The sequence below is a fragment of the Nansenia antarctica genome (genome assembly GCF_963989245.1).
Source record: "Nansenia antarctica genome assembly, chromosome: 2".
Classification (NCBI taxonomy): Eukaryota; Metazoa; Chordata; class Actinopteri; order Argentiniformes; family Microstomatidae; genus Nansenia; species Nansenia antarctica.
This window is the reverse complement of record NC_137675.1, coordinates 36,212,384-36,232,383: the sequence shown is the minus strand read 5'-3', so window position 1 is coordinate 36,232,383 and position 20,000 is coordinate 36,212,384. Positions and strand designations below refer to the sequence as shown.

The 20,000-nt window shown below is 42.5% G+C and overlaps 1 protein-coding gene across 2 annotated transcripts in view; it reads right to left on the bottom strand.

The window, feature by feature from the left end:
* Nucleotides 1–20,000, bottom strand: part of pitpnbl (phosphatidylinositol transfer protein, beta, like) — an 88,652-nt gene that overhangs the window by 54,526 nt on the left and 14,126 nt on the right. Inside the window, exon 2 of one of the 2 annotated variants that reach the window (XM_080524391.1) lies at nt 11,222–11,252. The exons of the other annotated variant lie outside the window; for it this stretch is intronic. Within the exon in view, the coding sequence (XP_080380517.1) occupies nt 11,222–11,252 (31 nt within the window). The remainder of the gene's footprint in view (nt 1–11,221; nt 11,253–20,000) is intronic. 2 annotated transcript variants of the gene reach the window in all.

Below are 20,000 nucleotides of genomic sequence, written 5' to 3'. Positions count from 1 at the left end.
TGACGTCTAACAACATTCAAATGACTCTAACTTAATCTTTTTTCGGATTTCAATGTATGACACATCATTTGAAAGCTTATGATCCGTAGTTCCAATCCACAACACGTCACATTTGAAAGTGTTTATGTAATTTTTTTACATTTGAAAGTGTTTTGTTTATATATATTTATATGATACAATTTACCAGTCATATTCTGGAATGTGTCTAAATGTTAAAGTTCCATAAGTATAAGCAAAATAAAGTAAGTTTGTAAATAAATAGTAGCATTTAAAAAATAAAAATAAACACGAACCGTGACCCAAAAACCGAGGTTCATACCGAACCGTGGGCCAACTGAAATTAATATTCTTACTTCCCCTTTACATTGTGTGAGTCTCCATTTTTATTACGGCCAAGAGCCGGTTATGATCATTTTGATATGTTATGATTATGATAATTTGTTGTCGTTGTTGACGAAAATTGCACAATTTTCATTGTGCTACTGAAATTCTTGGTGTGCTACTAAATATTTCAACATGGTAGCACAGTGCTACCTGGGGAAAAGGTAAGCGTCAAGCCCTGGCTTTACTGCAGAAGTCGCTGGACAGAAAGCTGCTGACTTTTCACTGCATCCTGCACCAAGAGGCACTGTGTACTCAAACATTTCCTCCGGAATGCACAGAAGTAATGAATGTTGTCATTCAGATTGTCAATAAAATAATGGCAAAAGGTTTAAATCACCGTCAGTTCCGTTCGTTACTGGAGGAACTGGAAAGCACATGTTCTGATCTCCAGCTGCACAACAAAGTCCGGTGGCTGTCCAGGGGGGAGGTGCTGAAACGCTTTTCCGCGTGTCTGGAAGAAGTGAAAACTTTCCTGGGCAGCAAAGGGCTCACATTTCCTGAGCTGGAACAGCCAGAGTGGCTGGAAAAGCTACACTTCATGGTAGACATGACAGCGCACCTGAACACAGCTCTTCAGGGGAAAGGACGCACAGCCCTGCACATGTTGGAGGAGGTTTTGGCATTCGAGCGCAAGTTGACAGTGCTTGCCAGAGATTTACAGAGAGGTACACTGTCACACTTCCCCAATTTGAGAGAGTTCAAAGAAGCTCACATGATAAATTCGGAGTATTTACATTCTGCAATCATCGCAATGCAAACATCGTTTGGGAAACGATTCTGTGAGTTCAGAGAGGAAAAAAACACATTATCCTTCCCTGTCACTCCCCTAAGCCTCGATCCATCCCTGCTGAATACGACTGCAATTGCAGGTGTGAGTCAACCTGATCTTGAGATGGAACTGGCCGACATAGCCGACAAAGACATATGGGTGTCCAAGTTTAAACGCTTGACAGCAGACCTTGAAGATGTTGCCCGTCAGAAGGCCGTTCTTGCTCAGAATCACAAATGGCGTGATATTGAAAACCTCCCCAAACCGGACAAACTTGTGTTCGAAACTTGGAATGCTATCCCCGACGTTTATGTGAACATGAAAAAGTATGCACTTGGAGTCCTGTCGATCTTTGGATCCACATATGTATGTGAGCAGGTGTTCTCCAACATGAACTTTATTAAAAGCAAACATCGCGCACGCCTCACAGATGACAGCTTACGATCCTGTGTAAAGATGAAGGTGACGGCCTACAGCCCTGATGTGCAGACGCTGTGCGCTGAGGTTCAGGAGCAGAAATCACATTAACCAAGTAAGATACATATTTTAATTGCCTATTATTTTGCATATATTCATATTTGTTCATTGTTCAGTGAAATCGTCCTTTTATTATTCAGGTTGACAGCGGACTGCACGCGCCAGTAAAAGGATGACGGCACACAGAGAGAGGACAGCGTTTTTGGTTTGCTGCCGGTGGATAATTTGAGTTCATAAATACAAGAAGGACTCAAATAGACATTGAGTATTTTACTTGAAAGTAACCTTCAACCCAACGTCTTTTTTTCGGAGTTCAAAATGTTTTTGTTGCATGCAGAAATGTAATTTCGTTTTCTCTGCAGTCGTTCATTGATTTCATAAATGCAACACGTTATAGTTTGTTTATACATAGCATAAAGGCAAAAAAAACTATGTTATATGCAGTTTTATTTCAGTTTAAATGTCAAAAGGGTTTTGTGGCTCCCAGTGTTTTCTTTACTGTGGGAAACGGGTCCAAATGGCTCTTTGAGTGGTAAAGGTTGCCGACCCCTGTGTTAGTTCATAGGTTATGCTTCTACTTTGCCTGACGCTTTTCTTTTTTCCTGCGGTATCCTTTCAGAATCAAAGTCATATTTAAGCTAGTACCGGACGGTATTCTGACAACACTAGGGGGCAGCGGTAGCCTAAAGGTTAGAGAGGCCGGCTAGCAATCGGAAGGTCTCTGGTTCGATCCCCGCCTCAGGAGGGAGCTTCATGTGGCCTTGAGCAAGGCACTTAACCCCTAATTGCTCACTATGGCAAAAAATCTATATTATAATAATCAGTAAAAAAAAAAAAACACTACCACAACTGTGACACAACACTTTGTGGAGCTCCTGTAAACAGCTGGTGGAAGCTAACGAGCCGTATTGGTAGAACGTGGAAGTGATTGTCCATGTCGTCCAGTGTTGCCACAGTTACTTCGAAAAAGTATTCTGATTACTGATTACTGATTACTCCTTTAAAAAGTAATCTAGTTACTTTACTGATTACTTGATTTTAAAAGTAACTAAGTTAGATTACTACGGTAGTTACTTTTTTAGTTACTATTGGCAGCTGCCTAGGCACCCGACCCCCCCCCGCAACATAAAAATGAAAACTGGTTTTGCCAAAACTCACTTTATTTTAACAGTAACTTAAATTACATAATTAAACTTTAAACAATAACTTAAAACAACAAAATAAAGAGTCTTTCTTTGCCTCACCCAACATAAATACTTGTTTTTAAACAATAAAATAAATATAATCTTTATTTAACAGTAACTAGCAAGGAGTGGTTTCACAAAACCTAAAACCTACCCTGACCATTCAGATATGATCCTAATATAATCCTAATCCTAAACTGGGTGAGTCTGAGTTTATCAATGATCAACATTTATGTTCTTGTCATCCTTTGCTGACACAAACTCAAAATAATCCTTATATTTCCAGCTATTTAACGCATATCTCTGTTCTCGCTCCATTGTGTAGGCTACGCTTCTGTTTACACTGTGCAATCAGCGTGGTGATACACGTGAGCGATTCTGCTGCAATCTCGCGATAGTCGAGCCGTTTTTTGCGGGCATGGCCTTCCATAGTAACCTTGTGTTGAAAACGTGAGCACTGACGTCACTCCCCAAGACGCGAGAAATGTTTGTTTACTATCGAACATTACAAAGAAATACTGCATTTAGCCTAAGTTATGAGGTAGTAACGCAATAGTAACGCACAGCCACTTGAATAAGTAACTTTAATCCGATTACTGATTTGTAAATAGTATCGCGTTAGAATACTCGTTACTGGGAAAAGTATTCAGATTAGAGTAACGCGTTACTTAGTAACGCGTTACCGGCATCACTGATGTCGTCTGATTATTATTATTCGTGATCGCAGAGAATTCAGCTACATTTTCAATTATTAGTTCTATTCTGTCATGAGCATCTGACCAGGGAATCAAATTGCTGTCGATCTGATCTGCGAAATCCCAAATGACTTGCGCTAGCCCTGCCACATTGTCCTGCCCCCAGAGAATGACTGACAGGCCGGTAGAACATGAGAATGGGATAATTTGAATAATATATTAGAATATTAGCCTATAGGCCTAAGCGGGTTCATGCAATGCCATTATTGCATGAAATGGTTAACGTTTGAATTTTGTCAGCTACGAAGTGGATTTACTAGAACATGGAAATGCAAACACTAATCACATTATTGCATTACAATTGTCATATTGACTCAAATAATGCAGGCAAAAGTGCAAAATGAAAATGCTATTGTGGGATTGCATAGTAATTTTCACTTTAGAATGAACTTTTGAATTTTGTCAGTTACAAAGCAGCGCATGACTTTGAAACTGAAATGTCAAATGGCGTTGCATTATCATTGTAATATTGACAGCGAATGTGCCAGGTACATATGATCGCATTTGAATTTGAATATTGACTGAAAGAATGCATGCAAAAGTGGAACATGCAATTGCAATCTCAAATTGCATTAACATTTGAAATAAGTCCACTATATGCTTCCATACAACTGTACCACTCTTAGATAGGGGCGTTTATAACACATTGTGATTTTTTTTAATGAGGAGTCAAGGAGCAGGGCACACACTTTCACTCATCAGAATAAGTATGTTTGCTCTTTCATTGGGATGTTTCAATACATCTCAATTAGTTGTAATGTGCTGTAGGCTACTTGGAGATTATTTCCATTAAAAGTATTAGTGAGCAAACAGAACTACATCGTTGAGGTACGCTATGTCATGTCAGTTAGCGGTTACCACGGTTGAGAGCTGTGAGCGATGGAACAGATTCATTGGGTTTCAGTGGAATTCAGACTAGATAGAAAAGCAGATTACAGCAGGCTGGATACAGTGCCCTGTGGAAGTATTGGGACACTGAAGCATTTTTTCTTCTTCTGACTCTATACCAGCCACCTATCATCAGTAACACCTACTGTGAGGCTTATGTATTATTACTATTATTATTATTATTATTATTATTAGATATGTGTACATATTGATTTCAGCAACACTCTTTTATACACAGTCCCCTTATTTCGGGGCACCAAAAGTAATGGGACAAATAGTTTGACAGGTACTTCTTGGTTCGTCAAGTGTGTTCTGTCACATCATTTGTGAAGGCATCAGACAGCTGTCCATGTCTAGGATTGACTCTAGGCTTTGTGTTTCTCTATGGAGTCTGCTATGGGTGTCTGTCAACATGAGGTCCAAAGAGACATCAATTAAAGTCAAAGAATCCATTATGAGGCTGAAATATATATAAAGAAAGCAATTAGAAACATAGCCAACACCTTAGACTTCCCAAAAACAACAGTTTGGAACTTTGGAACATCATTAAAAAAAGAAAGAAAGCAGTCGTTAGCTCAGCAATCGCAAACAGCCTGGTAAGGCCAAACAGCCTGGTAAGGCCAAACAGCCTGGTGAGGCCAAACAGCCTGGTGAGGCCAAACAGCCTGGTAAGGCCAAACAGCTTGGTCAGGCCAAACAGCCTGGGGGCCATTCCACTAAAGGTGGATCAGTATAGCGGCGATATAAATAAATGCGGCGCTCAGGCAACTCGAGATTGGAATTCAAGCCTCAGGTGATTAGAGACATAAAGAGCCCCGAAGAGTCGATCTGTCGAAATGAAGATACTCCACTCTGCAGGGGTACTACATTTGCGCAGCATTCCGAATTATTGATTTTTATGAAGACGGAAAAATAAGATGTAAAATAGTGCAATACTGCCGCAATTAACAAGGCGAGGGAAATGGTTTGGCAAGAAATTGCTGACCGATTAAATGCGTAGGTCATACTAGCCCCAGTTATTGTTATATGTTCATATTTTAATAAATGAATATTACTACTGTGGTGATATCCGCAGCAGGCTACAAACCGTCATATCACCACAATGGCCTAGTGGTATCGACCGCTGCCACAGGATTTATTCGTCATTTTATATCGGTGGTTCAAATCCCTCTTCAGACGCACTTTTTACTGCATTTCGTTGTCTGAATCTAATCTCAAATCTAATCTAAAAAAGTATGTAGGCTATAAAATTATGGTGCAGGCTAATTTACAAGAACTGACACGACTACAATGGTGTTTGAAGCCTTTGCATGAAATCTTCGGTTTAATGTAAAAAAAAAGAAAAAAAGAATCACTTAGTCAAGTCTCGAACACGCAACCTTTGGAACTCCAGCCGGCTGCCTTAACCACTACGCCAGCCAGACCGCTGTGATGACAGCAATGCAAGTTGAGACAATTACTTTTTTTTTTACACTCTTTTCTTTATTGATCTATCGATCTATCTATCACACTTTCAAAATATCAAGTTATCTATCACACAATCTATCGATCGATCACACTTTCAAAATATCAAATTATCTATCTATCACACAGTCAACCTATCCATCTATCTATCTCGTGTGAAGTGGGAACTAATATTTCCTAAAAGAGGAACTGTCGTTCGGGATGTAGTTTCCGCCTGTGAGCCTTTTTTGACGCGCGTCTTACCATAGCCTGTGTTTTAGCCTGGTCGCGACCAGGCTAATTATATCTGACTCAGAAGGAGCTCAACCAAGCAGCGAATTATTTGAGCCACATTGATGGCACCGAACGCAAGCTAACATTTTCGAGGCTTAGAACTTTATCGAGGCTTAGAACTTTATCGAGCTTCGTGGAATACCCCCCTGGTCAGGCCAAACAGCCTGGTCAGGCCAAACAGCCTGGTCAGGCCAAACAGCCTGGTAAGGCCAAACAGCCTGGTAAGGCCAAACAGCCTGGTAAGGCCAAAGAAAACGTCTACAGTGGATGACTGGAAAGAAAACCCCCCAAAACTGTCCCACAGATAAGAAACTCTCCAGGTAGGCAAAGATGGACTGGTAAATGGATGCACTTATATAGTGCCTTTATCCAAAGCGCTTTACAGCAGCCTCTCATTCACCCATTCACACACACATTCACACACCAATGGCGAGGTAGGCAAGCTACCATGCAAGGTGCCGGCCCGCTCACTGGGAGCAATTTGGGGTTCAGTGTGTTGCCCAAGGACACTTCGACATGTGGCCAGCCGGGCCTCGAACCACCGATCTGCCAACCTTGTGATCATTAGACGGCGGCTCTACCTCCTGGGCCACAGCCGCCCCACAGGCATACTACAGTATATACTGTATACTATATACTGTATGTCACAAACCAACAGGTTACCGTTACCAACAAGTTACAGGCAACAGGTTACCAACAGGTTACTAAAAAGTACCTAAAAAGCCTACAGAGGTCTTGAAAAAGATATTTTGGACCGAGACACGTATTACAATGTGTGTAATGCTGTGAGTGAATGCAACTAAAAGTACTTCACCATATTTGGGTAACAATAAATAACATGGAACAGGAAGGTACCCGGAAATACCTTCGGATGTTGATGTCAGATTGATGTTGATTTTGTTTTGTCATTTGCGATTGCAGAGCTCAACAGAGTTTGAGTTTCTTTTAATGACGTTCCAGACTTTGGCTTTTTAGGTTTTGGTTATGTTTCTGATTGTTTCTGCCTAATAATGGTTTCCTTGACTTCCATTGACTTCTTTGGTCCTTATGTTGACAGACATTGTGGCATCCCTCTCACTGTCACTCATTAGCCGGGGCGTCAGGACCAGGGAGAGCACCACAGACCCCTAGGCAGATACTGGCTATTCGCCCAGCTGTCCCGCATTCGCTAACCAGCGCAGCACAGACCGCGGGTTCATCATGCGGATGCGAGGCAGCTGTGCCCACGCCAACATTTTATGCCTGTCATAGTAACGGATGTCATTTAGGTAACAGACCAGAGCACCGAGGGGGTGGGACGGAATACCCAACCCCAGAGCCACAGAGCCAGAGTCCAACAGACCGCGAACGACCGAGAGAGAGAGAGCTGGGATACCCTGGAGTGGGAGGAACCCCCCAACATTACGGAGCCGGAGACGGAGCCCGACTGCAGCCTACGGACCAGAGCACCGAGGGGGAAGGACGGAATACCCCCCAACCCCAGAGCCAGAGTCCAAAGGACAAACCCCGAACAAGGCCCTACGGATCAGAGTGCCGAGCAGTGAGAGTTAGCCTTTTAAACATGAATGTAATAACTAGGGATGCACGATATTATCGGCACCGATATTTATCGGCCCGATAATGGGAAATTAATGTTTATCGGTTTTTATCGGTTTTATAAAATGTTTGCCGATATAGAGCCGATAATATGAAGCCGGAAATATTTCTGCTTCCGGTTTCCGCGCTCATGATGCTGCGCCTGCGTACAGACGAGAGCGAAACGTGTCTTCCCCGGTGTGGACATTCTTCAGAGTTTCTGAGGCAGATAGTGCAGGTTCAGCGTTTGCAATTTGCAACACATGTTCGACAAAAGTTCGGAGAGGAGGGCAAAGGTCTACGAGTTACAACACAACGAATCTCATAAGTCACCTTAAGATTCTCCATTGCAAGCACGCAGTATGGAAGGAACATCAAGCACTAGTAGCAGAAGGTAGCCTAGCCGCGGTGCCTATTGAACACGCATTTGAAAACTGCAGGAAGACAGCAGACAGCTCAAAGGCTCAAGCAATCAATGAACAAATAATGGAGTTTATGGCCCTCGACGACCAGCCTTTCTCTGTAGTAGAAGATAAAGGATTTCGCCAGCTAATTTCACATTTAGAGCCCCGGTATACACCCCAAGCCGCCGCTATTTTGCAGACGTGTGCCTGCCTGCTCTGTATGATACAGTCGCCACACACATCCATAGTCTGATCGATACTAGCGTAAGCCAGATACGTTTTATCACAACCTACCTCATCCTCATGCACTAAAAGTAGCATAGCCCAGCCCTTTTCAGTTGCTTTATGTGCCTTGTGTCATTCTGTTTATCTGCAGACTAAGCAGCCATTTGGCACTAGTTTCTGTAAAAGTTCTATAAAACTTTTGGTTCTATAAAAGTATTTATTTTTGTATTGACTGATGCACTTTATTTATTTATTTTTTGATATTTTATTTATGCATTTTCAATTTACAGGGATAGACAAGATGCACTTTATTTTTGACACTTTTTTGATCTACCGTATTTTCCGGACTATAAGTCGCACCCGAGTATAAGTCGCAGCAGGCCAAAAATGGGCCATGAAGAGGAAAAAACCACATATAAGTCGCACTGGACTATAAGTCGCATGGTTCAAGGGAACGGGCTTGGCGGAATCAGCGGGGAAAGAAGACCCTGTTGAGCTTGACTCTAGTCTGGCACTGTGAAGAGACATGAGAGGATTTGTAAGCCCAGGAAGGACATAATTCACGTTGAAACTTCTTCTGAAAGGTTAAGGAATACTTGTATTATCGAGTGTAAAGTCCGCTAGCTAGCGCGGGGCTAACAACATGGCGTCGCGGAGGAAAAATGAAACTTTGAACAGCCTCTAAAAGGTAATAAATGACTTTAATATCGTTTCTAACGTCCATAACATTGTGTATAAGGTCCATAACATCATGTTTAATGTCCACATTGTCGTGTTTAATGTCCACATTGTCGAGTATAATGGCTATTCTATCGCGTATGAAGCGCTACCGGAAGTAGCAGAATGCTACTCGCGGGTACAACATTGCAACGTTAAACAGCCTCTGGAAGGAATAAATGACTTTAATATCGTTTCTAACGTCCATAACATTGTGTATAAGGTCCATAACATCATGTTTAATGTCCACATTGTCGTGTTTAATGTCCACATTGTCGAGTATAATGGCTATTCTATCGCGTATGAAGCGCTACCGGAAGTAGCAAAATGCTACTCGCGGGTACAACATTGCAACGTTAAACAGCCTCTGGAAGGAATAAATGACTTTAATATCGTTTCTAACGTCCATAACATTGTGTATAAGGTCCATAACATCATGTTTAATGTCCACATTGTCGTGTTTAATGTCCACATTGTCAAGTATAATGGCTATTCTATCGTGTATGAGGCGCTAGCGGATTTACTCCTTGGTTCATGTCAGTCAGAGATTACCGTATGTCAGTTCATGTCAGTCAGAGATTATGAATTATTGATATATAAGTCGCACCTGACTATAAGTCGCAGGACCAGCCAAAGTATGAAAAAAACCGCGACTTATAGTCCGGAAAATACGGTAATTACTCTTAGGTGAGCCTTTTTTGTTTTCATAAAAGGAGGCCAGATCTTGGCTAAAAAAAGCATTGTGCACTGTCTATAACAGATTCTGTTTGTTAGAGGAAATAATAAATGAACATTTGAAGAGTCAGAAGTGTTCTCTTTGTTGTGTTAACAATAGTGATGTAAGTTAGATTTGGTGAGATCACTGGGGCGCTTAGGTGGCGTAGCGGGTTAAGCGTCGACCATGTAACCGCAGGGTCCCTGGTTCGAATCCGGCCGGGGACATATCCTGCATGTCATCCCTCCTCTCTCTCTCACCCATCCCTCCTGTCTAAATCTTCACTGTATCTGTCAAATAAAATGAAAAATATGAGTGGGACTGCCCCACTCAGAAAAAATAACTTAAAAAAATAAAATAAAAAAATTGGTGAGATCACTATGGAATATTAAATCATCAATCTTTGCTCACTACATAGCCTTTCTTACCTTCAGGTGTGCATGAACTACAGGTTATCAACTGTGAAATTATATCTGTTCTCATATCGGTTATCGGCCACGAGAAGTGGGTAAATATCGGTATCGGTAGGGAAAAAATGCATATCGTGCATCCCTAGTAATAACGGCTGTCTGTTCCATCAGACCGGCGGGAGCAGAACGGAGAGCCCCGGGATACCCGAGCTCAAGAGACAGAGACGGATAACCCCGAACTACCCGGCGAGAGGTACGGAGTACCCCCCGGACTATGGAGAGCGAGGCGGGACGCCGCCTAATCCCCACGGGGCCAGCCGACCCTCCCCGACGCGTCCCTCCGGCGGAGGGATCTTCAGTTAATCCCTTTTTCTGTGTCAAACATTACGGCAGAGCAGTCCTTTAGAGTGGGCGGCACCCGCCATCCTTTTAAGTTAGGAATAAATATGCTGACAAGGCTAAAGAAACCTACTGTCTCCTGGTCTCTCTAGCTTGTGTGTGCAAATCCCCCCTGGTCATAGTGAGAGGGATACCACAACATCAATAGCAGACTCCAAATTCAAAGGCAAAGCCTGGAATCAATACTAGACATTGACAGCTCTCTTACGCCTGGACAACTGATGTGACGGAACACAGCTGACAGGCTGTAAAATTGTTGTAATTTCTATATGGTGAAACCAATATGTACACAAATATAACCAAATGAAAGCAACAAATCTCTATTTTAACCTTGCAGGTTGTGTGAGGGAGTGTAGAACCAAAAGAAGCAATAAATGCTTCACATTCCCATTAATGACACAATACACTGTATGTCCTTACTGATCAGAAGCTCCCGATACAGAAGAAAAAGAAATGCAAGCATGAAACTTTTCATTTGTAAGTAGTAAAACAACGTTCCCATTTCATTCCACAAATTGGACTGACCCCTAGGCATAGGTTAGCAGCTACGAAGAAATCATAGAAATATGACCATGCTCTTACCTCTTCAACTGAACACGGCAAAAGCACTTGGCTAGCATGGAAAGAGAGGGCAAGAAGGAAGGAGATAGAAGTTAGCTTACTAATACAATATGATCAACAACAGATTTCACCAGCTAGACACAAAGATAGGCTATCACTTAGGCTACAGTTACACTGCGAGCACAGTGACCAAATCTGATCTTGTTGTCATATCTGGGGAATTTTGGCAGACTTGACTAAAGGTTAAGTTTTTGGGGGGATTTTTTAGACAGTTAGAAAATAATCAGATCTGTACCAGATATGCAAAACAAATCTGATATAGGCAGCAGCAGTGTGATATAGGAAGCAGCAGTGTGATATAGGTAGCAGCAGTGTGATATAGGCAGCAGCAGTGTGATATAGGTAGCTGCAGTGTGATATAGGTAGCAGCAGTGTGATATAGGCAGCAGCAGTGTGATATAGGTAGCAGCAGTGTGATATAGGCAGCAGCAGTGTGATATAGGCAGCAGCAGTGTGATATAGGTAGCAGCAGTGTGATATAGGTAGCTGCAGTGTGCTATAGGCAGCAGCAGTGTGATATAGGCAGCAGCAGTGTGATATAGGTAGCAGCAGTGTGATATAGGCAGCAGCAGTGTGATATAGGCAGCAGCAGTGTGATATAGGCAGCAGCAGTGTGATATAGGTAGCAGCAGTGTGATATAGGCAGCTGCAGTGTGATATAGAAAGCAGCAGTGTGATATAGGTAGCAGCAGTGTGATATAGGTAGCTGCAGTGTGCTATAGGCAGCAGCAGTGTGATATAGGCAGCAGCAGTGTGATATAGGCAGCAGCAGTGTGATATAGGCAGCAGCAGTGTGATATAGGCAGCAGCAGTGTGCTATAGGCAGCAGCAGTGTGATATAGGCAGCAGCAGTGTGATATAGGCAGCTGCAGTGTGATATAGGTAGCTGCAGTGTGATATAGGCAGCAGCAGTGTGATATAGGAAGCTGCAGTGTGATATAGGTAGCTGCAGTGTGATATAGGCAGCAGCAGTGTGATATAGGTAGCAGCAGTGTGATATAGGCAGCAGCAGTGTGATATAGGCAGCAGCAGTGTGATATAGGCAGCTGCAGTGTGATATAGGCAGCAGCAGTGTGATATAGGCAGCTGCAGTGTGATATAGGTAGCTGCAGTGTGATATAGGCAGCAGCAGTGTGATATAGGTAGCTGCAGTGTGATATAGGTAGCTGCAGTGTGATATAGGTAGCAGCAGTGTGATATAGGTAGCAGCAGTGTGATATAGGTAGCAGCAGTGTGATATAGGTAGCAGCAGTGTGATATAGGTAGCAGCAGTGTAGCGTAGCCAGAGATGTAGCCATGTGGACTGGGCTCAGTGTAGCCATGTGGACTGGGCTCAGTGTAGCCTGTGTGGACTGGGCTCAGTGTAGCCATGTACACTGTGAAGGTGGAGGAACAAATAAGGAGGTGAAGCGTGCTGTCAAAATGCAGTTTGTCTGAATCCCCCTAAACACATATGATTGTATGTGGTATAATCCCATTGTATGTTGTGAATTTTGTGAGAAATGGATTAGAGAAGCTGTTCGTACTTGTCTGCACAACATTTATTATGTTGAACATATGAGGAAATGGTAGATAAAGCGATACCACTTTTTCATTGTCGAAAACAATTCCGAGTTGAGTAGGCCTACCGGCCAATACCAAGTGCCGATCCAATAAAGCACTCTTCTTTTTCCGCCTTGCAAGTTTTCAACAAGCTGTTTTACTACTAAAAGCCTACTGTAACATATAAACTAAAAATAGTGGACTGAAAGAACAGTATTTTAAATCCATTAATGAACAGTGAAATATGTTATTTTAATTAGGGATTCACCTTGGCCGAAGCCGAATTGAAGGAAACATTTGGCCGAATGCCGAATACTAGGGATGTCCCGATCCGATATTGATATCGCTGCGATATTGGTCCTGAATGCTGGATCGCAGATCGCACCAGAAAAAAAATAGGCAGCGATATGGGGCTCGCGATCTGGCGTGTCACTCACGTGATGACAACAGTAGTAGTCAGTGGTCGCGTGCATGACAGTAGCTACCTGTGTTTAATGAGTCTGACAATGTCATGATGCCAGCTGGTGAAATCATAAACCATTTGCTTACGTAATTTTTCGGTTGTTTACATAGTCTGAAACTACAGATGGTAAGCTTTCAAATGATGCGTCATACATTGAAATCGGAAAAAAATTCAAGACGACACGAGTATTTGCATGTTTGTACAGCTCAAGAATGGTGACTGCTAAAAACGCTGCTAACAGCTAGCGGCTAACGTTTCGTTCTAAAACGAAAGTATGTTTACAAGCCATGTATCACTTAACGGTAGCCTCCGGTAAGAGGACAGTGAATCCAACCCACAGATTATAAGTATTTAGTGATCGTTAAACTGTTGTATATTATATCGAGTGGGTACTTCAATTTGCCTGTTATGAAAAAAACGAAAACCAGATATTGTTGACACCCCAACTGGTTTCTGCTCTCACCAGAAGGCGTCACTACAATGCTGAATGCTGCTGTTTAAATTGTTTTAACTTTAAACCAGTTGGTCACTGAGTACTGCAGAGTACTGTTTTGTTGCTTGAATAAAGGCTGGCAGTCTTTAATAGCCAACTGTTCTTGTGGACTATTCTGGGGAAGTATTTGTCATTCTTCAGGAGTAAAACAATAAATACAAATATCGGATTGATATCGGTATCGCAGATACCTGAAGCCCAGGTATCGCAGATACCTGAAGCCCAGGTATCGGTAGTGAAAAAATGGGATCGGGACATCCCTACCGAATACCGAATGTGTACCGGCAGTTTTTACATTTATTTTTGTACCATTGCATAAATGAAATAAATGCTTTTTGTTCATGCTTTTCAAAGAACGAAAATGTGAAAACTTTTATTGATCACTTTTATTGAACATTCCAGCAGACATTAGGCTATACCAAAATAGCCAGTCCAAAACCTATTGTTGACTGTCTGATCAATAGAACTTTTCAGGGATTGAAAAACCTGATAGACTTCAAAACTGATCATTTCGCAAATAATACATTAAAAAGAGCACCGACTAACGCTAGTATAGGCTCAACTTGTCATTCTGGAAAATGAAACAGCAAGCCAACTAATGTGACTTCCAGGATTTTTTATATGAAATAACGTTGACCTAAAAGACTATTCTGACAGTTGACAAAGTGACGTGTGCACAAGGCCAGGGCGCAACATGTTGCTGGCTGGTCGGCTGGTTCCCTGTTTTGTCTTTTGTCCTGCTACCATTCGGCGGTAAACATTCGGTCTTTTCACAAATGCAGTGCATCCCTAATTTTAATTCTTGTTGACTGGTTGAGATTAGAAGGGGGAACTGGAGCAATTAAACACTTTTCCATGACCATGTCCTACCATCTAGAGCAGCCTTTCTCAAAGTGCCCCCGTACTGGTCCACGACGGCTGCGAGTAAATTGTGATCATTTGCATAGTAGCCTAATCTACAGTACAGTAGCCTAATCTATTAACGAGCCAACAGGCAAAATCATGGATCGGTGGCTTAAGACGGGGACAATAAAAATAAAATCTAATGAAAAACCCTCTGACACAACCAAGGAGAAGGTGCAACGGCGAGATGATTCAGCCGCAGTGGGCAACGAGGATGCCGTGGATGCTAATGGTGCAAGTTTGCCGCCGTCAAGCAACAACCCTCAACCAACTCGACCTGAACATGAAAAATCCACTGCTAAGGTAAAACGAAAATACCACAGTGACTACATCATTGGATTGGGGACGAGGAGGATCCTAAACCACATTGTGTTTTGTGCTATAAATCGTTCGCTAATGAATGCATGAAACCTGCTAAACTCAAGCGGCATTTTGAAAGCAGGAGTACATGAGGAAACCTATAGGATTTTTTGAGAGGAAACGTAATGAACTCCAGCAACAGATGACGAAGGAGCCCTCAATGGGTTTTTTTGCCGGTGAAAATGCGAAGACTACAGAGGCTTCATACAAGGTATCCCTGTTGATCGCGAAAAAAAGGGAAACCTCATTCGATTGGTGAAAAATGTGTTAAACCAGCTGCGAAGGTCATGGCTGATATTTTGTTAGGAAGGAAAGCAAGTGATGAATTTAACAAAGTACCGCTGTCTAGTGACACAATCCAGCAGCGAATACACTCTATGGCTCAAAACGTAGAAGATCAGCTGTTAACACGCATCCGTCATAGCCTGTTTTTTTCATTACAACTGGACAAGTCCACCGACATCGCGACTGAGGCAAATCTGCTCTGTTATGTAAGGTACATTTATGCAGAAGTGCATGATGATTTTCTTTTTTGTCGTTCCCTGCCGACCAACACAACAGGAGAGGCTATTTTTGACTCACTCAATGATTTCATTATACAGAATAACCTGGACTGGACAAGAAGCGTTGGCATCTGTACAGACGGTGCAACTGCGATGACTGGAAAACATAGGGGACTAATAGCGGGTGTACGCGCATTAGCACCATCGGCCACGGCAACACATTGTTGCATTCACAGAGAACAGCTGGCTGTCAAGAGGATGCCCCCGTGTCTCAAAACAGTACTGGACCAGTCTGTGAAAATGGTTAATACAATCAAAGGAAAAGCTCTGAACACAAGTCTTTTTAAAGCTTTGTGTGAAGAAATGAGATGTGAACATACAAAACTTATTTTTCATACGGAAGTTCGCTGGCTGTCCCGTGGCAAAGTCCTCACCCGTTTATTTGAATTGCGCGACGAGGTGACGTTATTCCTACATCATAGTGATGAAATGTATGACCAAGTGCACGATTTCCAGTGGCTGGCAAAATTGGCCTACCTGGCTGATGTTTTCAGCACTCTCAATGCTTTGAACTTAGCGCTGCAAGGAAAAGCTGTCACAGTTTTCAATGTCCAGGACAAAATCAAAGCTGCACGCCTCAAGATGGAACTGTGGTGTGCCCGTCTCGATCGGCAGGAATATGACTGTTTTCCGACGCTCGCAGATTTTCTTCTTACCGCCGAAGAGAACCTGGATGGCGACACTGTTGCAGCCTTCAAGGAACATCTGCAAGGCCTTCACTCGCAGTTGGGAAGATATTTCCCAGAGTTAGATGCAGGCCATGAGTGGATCAAAAGTCCATTCGGAGACGAAGCACACATCAATCATGTCTGCTCCATGCGTCCACCCAGAGAGGCTGACAGCCTTGTGGACATCACATCAGATGGGACCAGGGTTTCCGTTAGAAAAAATGTGTGCCGGTCAACGTGTCCGGGAAGATTTAAATTTACCGGACAAACGTGAGAAATTCCGGTCATCATATTAAAATATAATATAGCTGTTTGTCGCGGTGATTACTGTTGTGTAGCCTATACAGTATATGCCGTTTAATGTCTATTTCTCATCCGATGCGATTAGATGCGAGCTATATAATATAGGCTTTCATGATTCGCATGCGCTATGCCATAATATTATGTCCAGCGCTGAACGCACGCCTCACTGGGAACTGAACAGACTGCATCGATCAATGAACGGACTCCACATTACGTTAACTGAAGTCTGTTAAATTGTTTGGGATTAATGTGAGTTTTCTATTTTCTCTTTCCAGTTTTACCCTTTTTTATCAATAAAACAACGTCATTTCTATAACCAGGTCTCGCTGGTTGGGAAGGCATTTAGTTCAGCTGCCTGTCAAATCATACTTAATCGGACTCTGGAGTATGACAATGAGGAGAACATAACTGTTTATTGAGAAACAATTGATAGGCAGGCTGGGATACGTATATAAAGAAATACCACAATGTCTAGATTTATTACATTTTATTGAAAAGTGCAAGAGGTTACATGTAGGCTTCTGGCGTGACACATAGGCTAACCTAATTTCCGTTCATATGCCTTTTATCAGATAAAATAAAATAGAATAAAAGTCTTTGAAAATAAATAGGCTTTAAATGAACTGCTTTCAGTGGCTCAGTCAGTCCCACATACTGATGACATGCGATGCCATTTTTTGCCATGTGAAATGCAACTTGTAGCTGAGAGTGCAGCTTATTGTTAGCCGTTTCATTAGCCTGCTCACAGTGGCCTGACCGCCGATATGTGCTCACTGCACCGCATGTGATGAGTGAGAGCCGACATTCTCATATTCGTTTCTCCTCTCGTGAATCCGTTATTCCTCCCCGACTTTTTGCACGGTGAGCAGAACATTTTTCCTTCCCCATCTAAACGCAGCCAGGGGAAATCTTCTTTCCATTCAACTCGGAACCCTCAAGACTTTCTGGCTGGAGGAGCGACTACCTCCATCTCTTCAGAGTCAGACTTCTCCTCAGACTCATTGTAGCTTGGTTTCATGAAGTCATTGTTAAGCTTACTTTGTCTTGCCATGTTTACCTCTCGCTCGGTGCACTTTGAGCTGCAACGTTTGCAGGTTAAAAGCAGGGTTGCCAGATGGGCCGGGTTATCGCCGAATGGGCTACTGGGTTTAGCGGTAATAGACTGGTTAGGCTGTAAAATCCCATCTGGCAACCCTGCCACCGCTGTTTCGCGGAGTCATCATCATGCCGGCGTCAAATCATATAATAATAAAAGAAATATAATATATTCGTCTTTTTTAATATAGAAGGAATCAGAATGTGACAATTCAACTTTAGCGAATTGTATTCAAATTGTGCTTAGAGGGAATTATTTTCACCGGACATTATGACCGAAGAGGTTTCAATTTGTCGGACTTCAATAGATTTTACCGGACAAAGACCGGTAATTACCGGTTAACGGAAACCCTGGATGGGACTCTGAAGACGACTTTCAGAGAGAAATGTTTGACAGACTTTTGGGTTCATGTCCAACCTGAGCATCCTGAGCTGGCTGGCTCTGCTCTGAAAGTATTGATGCCGTTTCCAACCACCTATAACTGTGGAAAAGCTGGATTTTCCACACTTGTTGGTCTGAAAACAAAGCAGCGCAACCGGATCAACGTGGAGCCAGATATGAGACTGAAACTCTGCAGTTTGGAGCCACATCACTTTGCTCATGTCTCAGCAGAAGCAGTACCATTCTTCCCACTAAGTCAGAGGATGGCGGGTGAGTAAGCTGTGCTATATAAAACTGGCTGCAATTTTTATGATATACTGTTTAGGGGTGGGACAAAATATTGATACAGCGATTATCGTATCGTTTCACGTGGCAAAAAAAAATCTGTTTTCTTAATAAGTGTGCACTTATTTTTTTGTCTCTCATCCGCACGCTTCGTATTCCCACGCTGTGGGTCTGGCGACAAAAATAAAAAAAAATTGTATTGTATTGACAGAAAACAGATTCTACGCAAGTATAGAGATAATAAACAACAGTTGTTCCGGGGCTTTTTAGATAGGTGGTCCGCAAGTTTTTTTTTATTGGGTAAGTGGTCCTTGGTCTGAAAAAGTTTGAGAAACACTGATCTAGAGCCGTGAATCATAATAGGTAGCATACAGTAATGTGAAAAAATTAGGACACCCCATGAAATACAGTAAAAGTAGCCTAATGGCCCTTAGGGCAGGAGCCTATCTCCTGTTTCCATAGCGTGAGGCGGCTCGATGTACAAGTAAACTCCGTGGACATGATATGTCGCAGGGTCTTACCCCCAATCCAACCCAAACCCCTAAGCATGCCTCTTTTCTTTGAGTTGTCATTGTGAATCTTCAGACAGTCACAAATAGGCCTAGGGTAAGTGTCTAGAATTCATACTCCAACATCCTGGTGGTAAAAAAAAAAAAAATTCAGATGTTATCCCTTTTTCACCCAATTTGGTATCCAATTGCACCCAACCTAGTATCCAATTATCCCCTGCCTATTGCGTAGGATCCGCCGCACGACCCCGTGGCCGGCAGCCTCAGAGGAGATAGCCAGGCAGACTAGCTGTCTGGCTCCTCGAGCCCAACACCGTTATTCCGGCACCCCGGGGGCTGTGTTGCGCGACGGATCCTTGTCCGGAAATAGTCCTATACCCCCCTTGGGAGCGGCCGCTCAATATGCCGCTCCCTGTGGGCCCCGGCCATATCTGGATCTGGCGAGACCGGGATTCGATCCCAGTCCCCGGTGGGCAGCTTGCACTAGAGGCTAATGCTTAGACCGCTGCACCACCGCGGGGCTAGAAGATACATTTTTAATTAGCCTATGTTATGTACTTGTTTTGTACTTAATTTTTCATTAACAGATTACTGTTTTCATACATGCATATTACCAGGTTACTTGAATGTTTCATATATGCTCTCAGGTCTTCTGACGCTGGTTTTCTCTGTGTACCACATGTACAAAAGAAGACATTTGGTGAGGCTGCATTCTCATTTTATGCACCCAAATTGTGGAATGCACTGCCAGTTTACATTAGGGATGCAACCTCAGCAAATATGTTCAAGTCAAGACTAAAAACCCATCTTTTTAATATTGCCGTAAATAATTCAATTATGATTATATAATGATTGGAGCACTTTGAGCTGCAACGTTTGCAGGAAAAGTCCTATACAAATAAAAAGTTATTATTATTATTATATAATTTATTGCCAAATAGATAGTTCATAAAACTAACACTCACACCACATGTCGCAACTACAGGACGTTTTCCTGCAAGTTCTAAAATCACCACCAGGAAGTTGGAGCAAATGAACGTCCATAACTTAATAACAACAAATCTGACGTGGACGTCACAAGCAGATTAGATTTCCTTTTCTTTTTCATTAGGCTAGATTCAACTTTTTTTGTCATTGCATAGAGTACAACATGTATTAGTTTGCTCTAGCACAG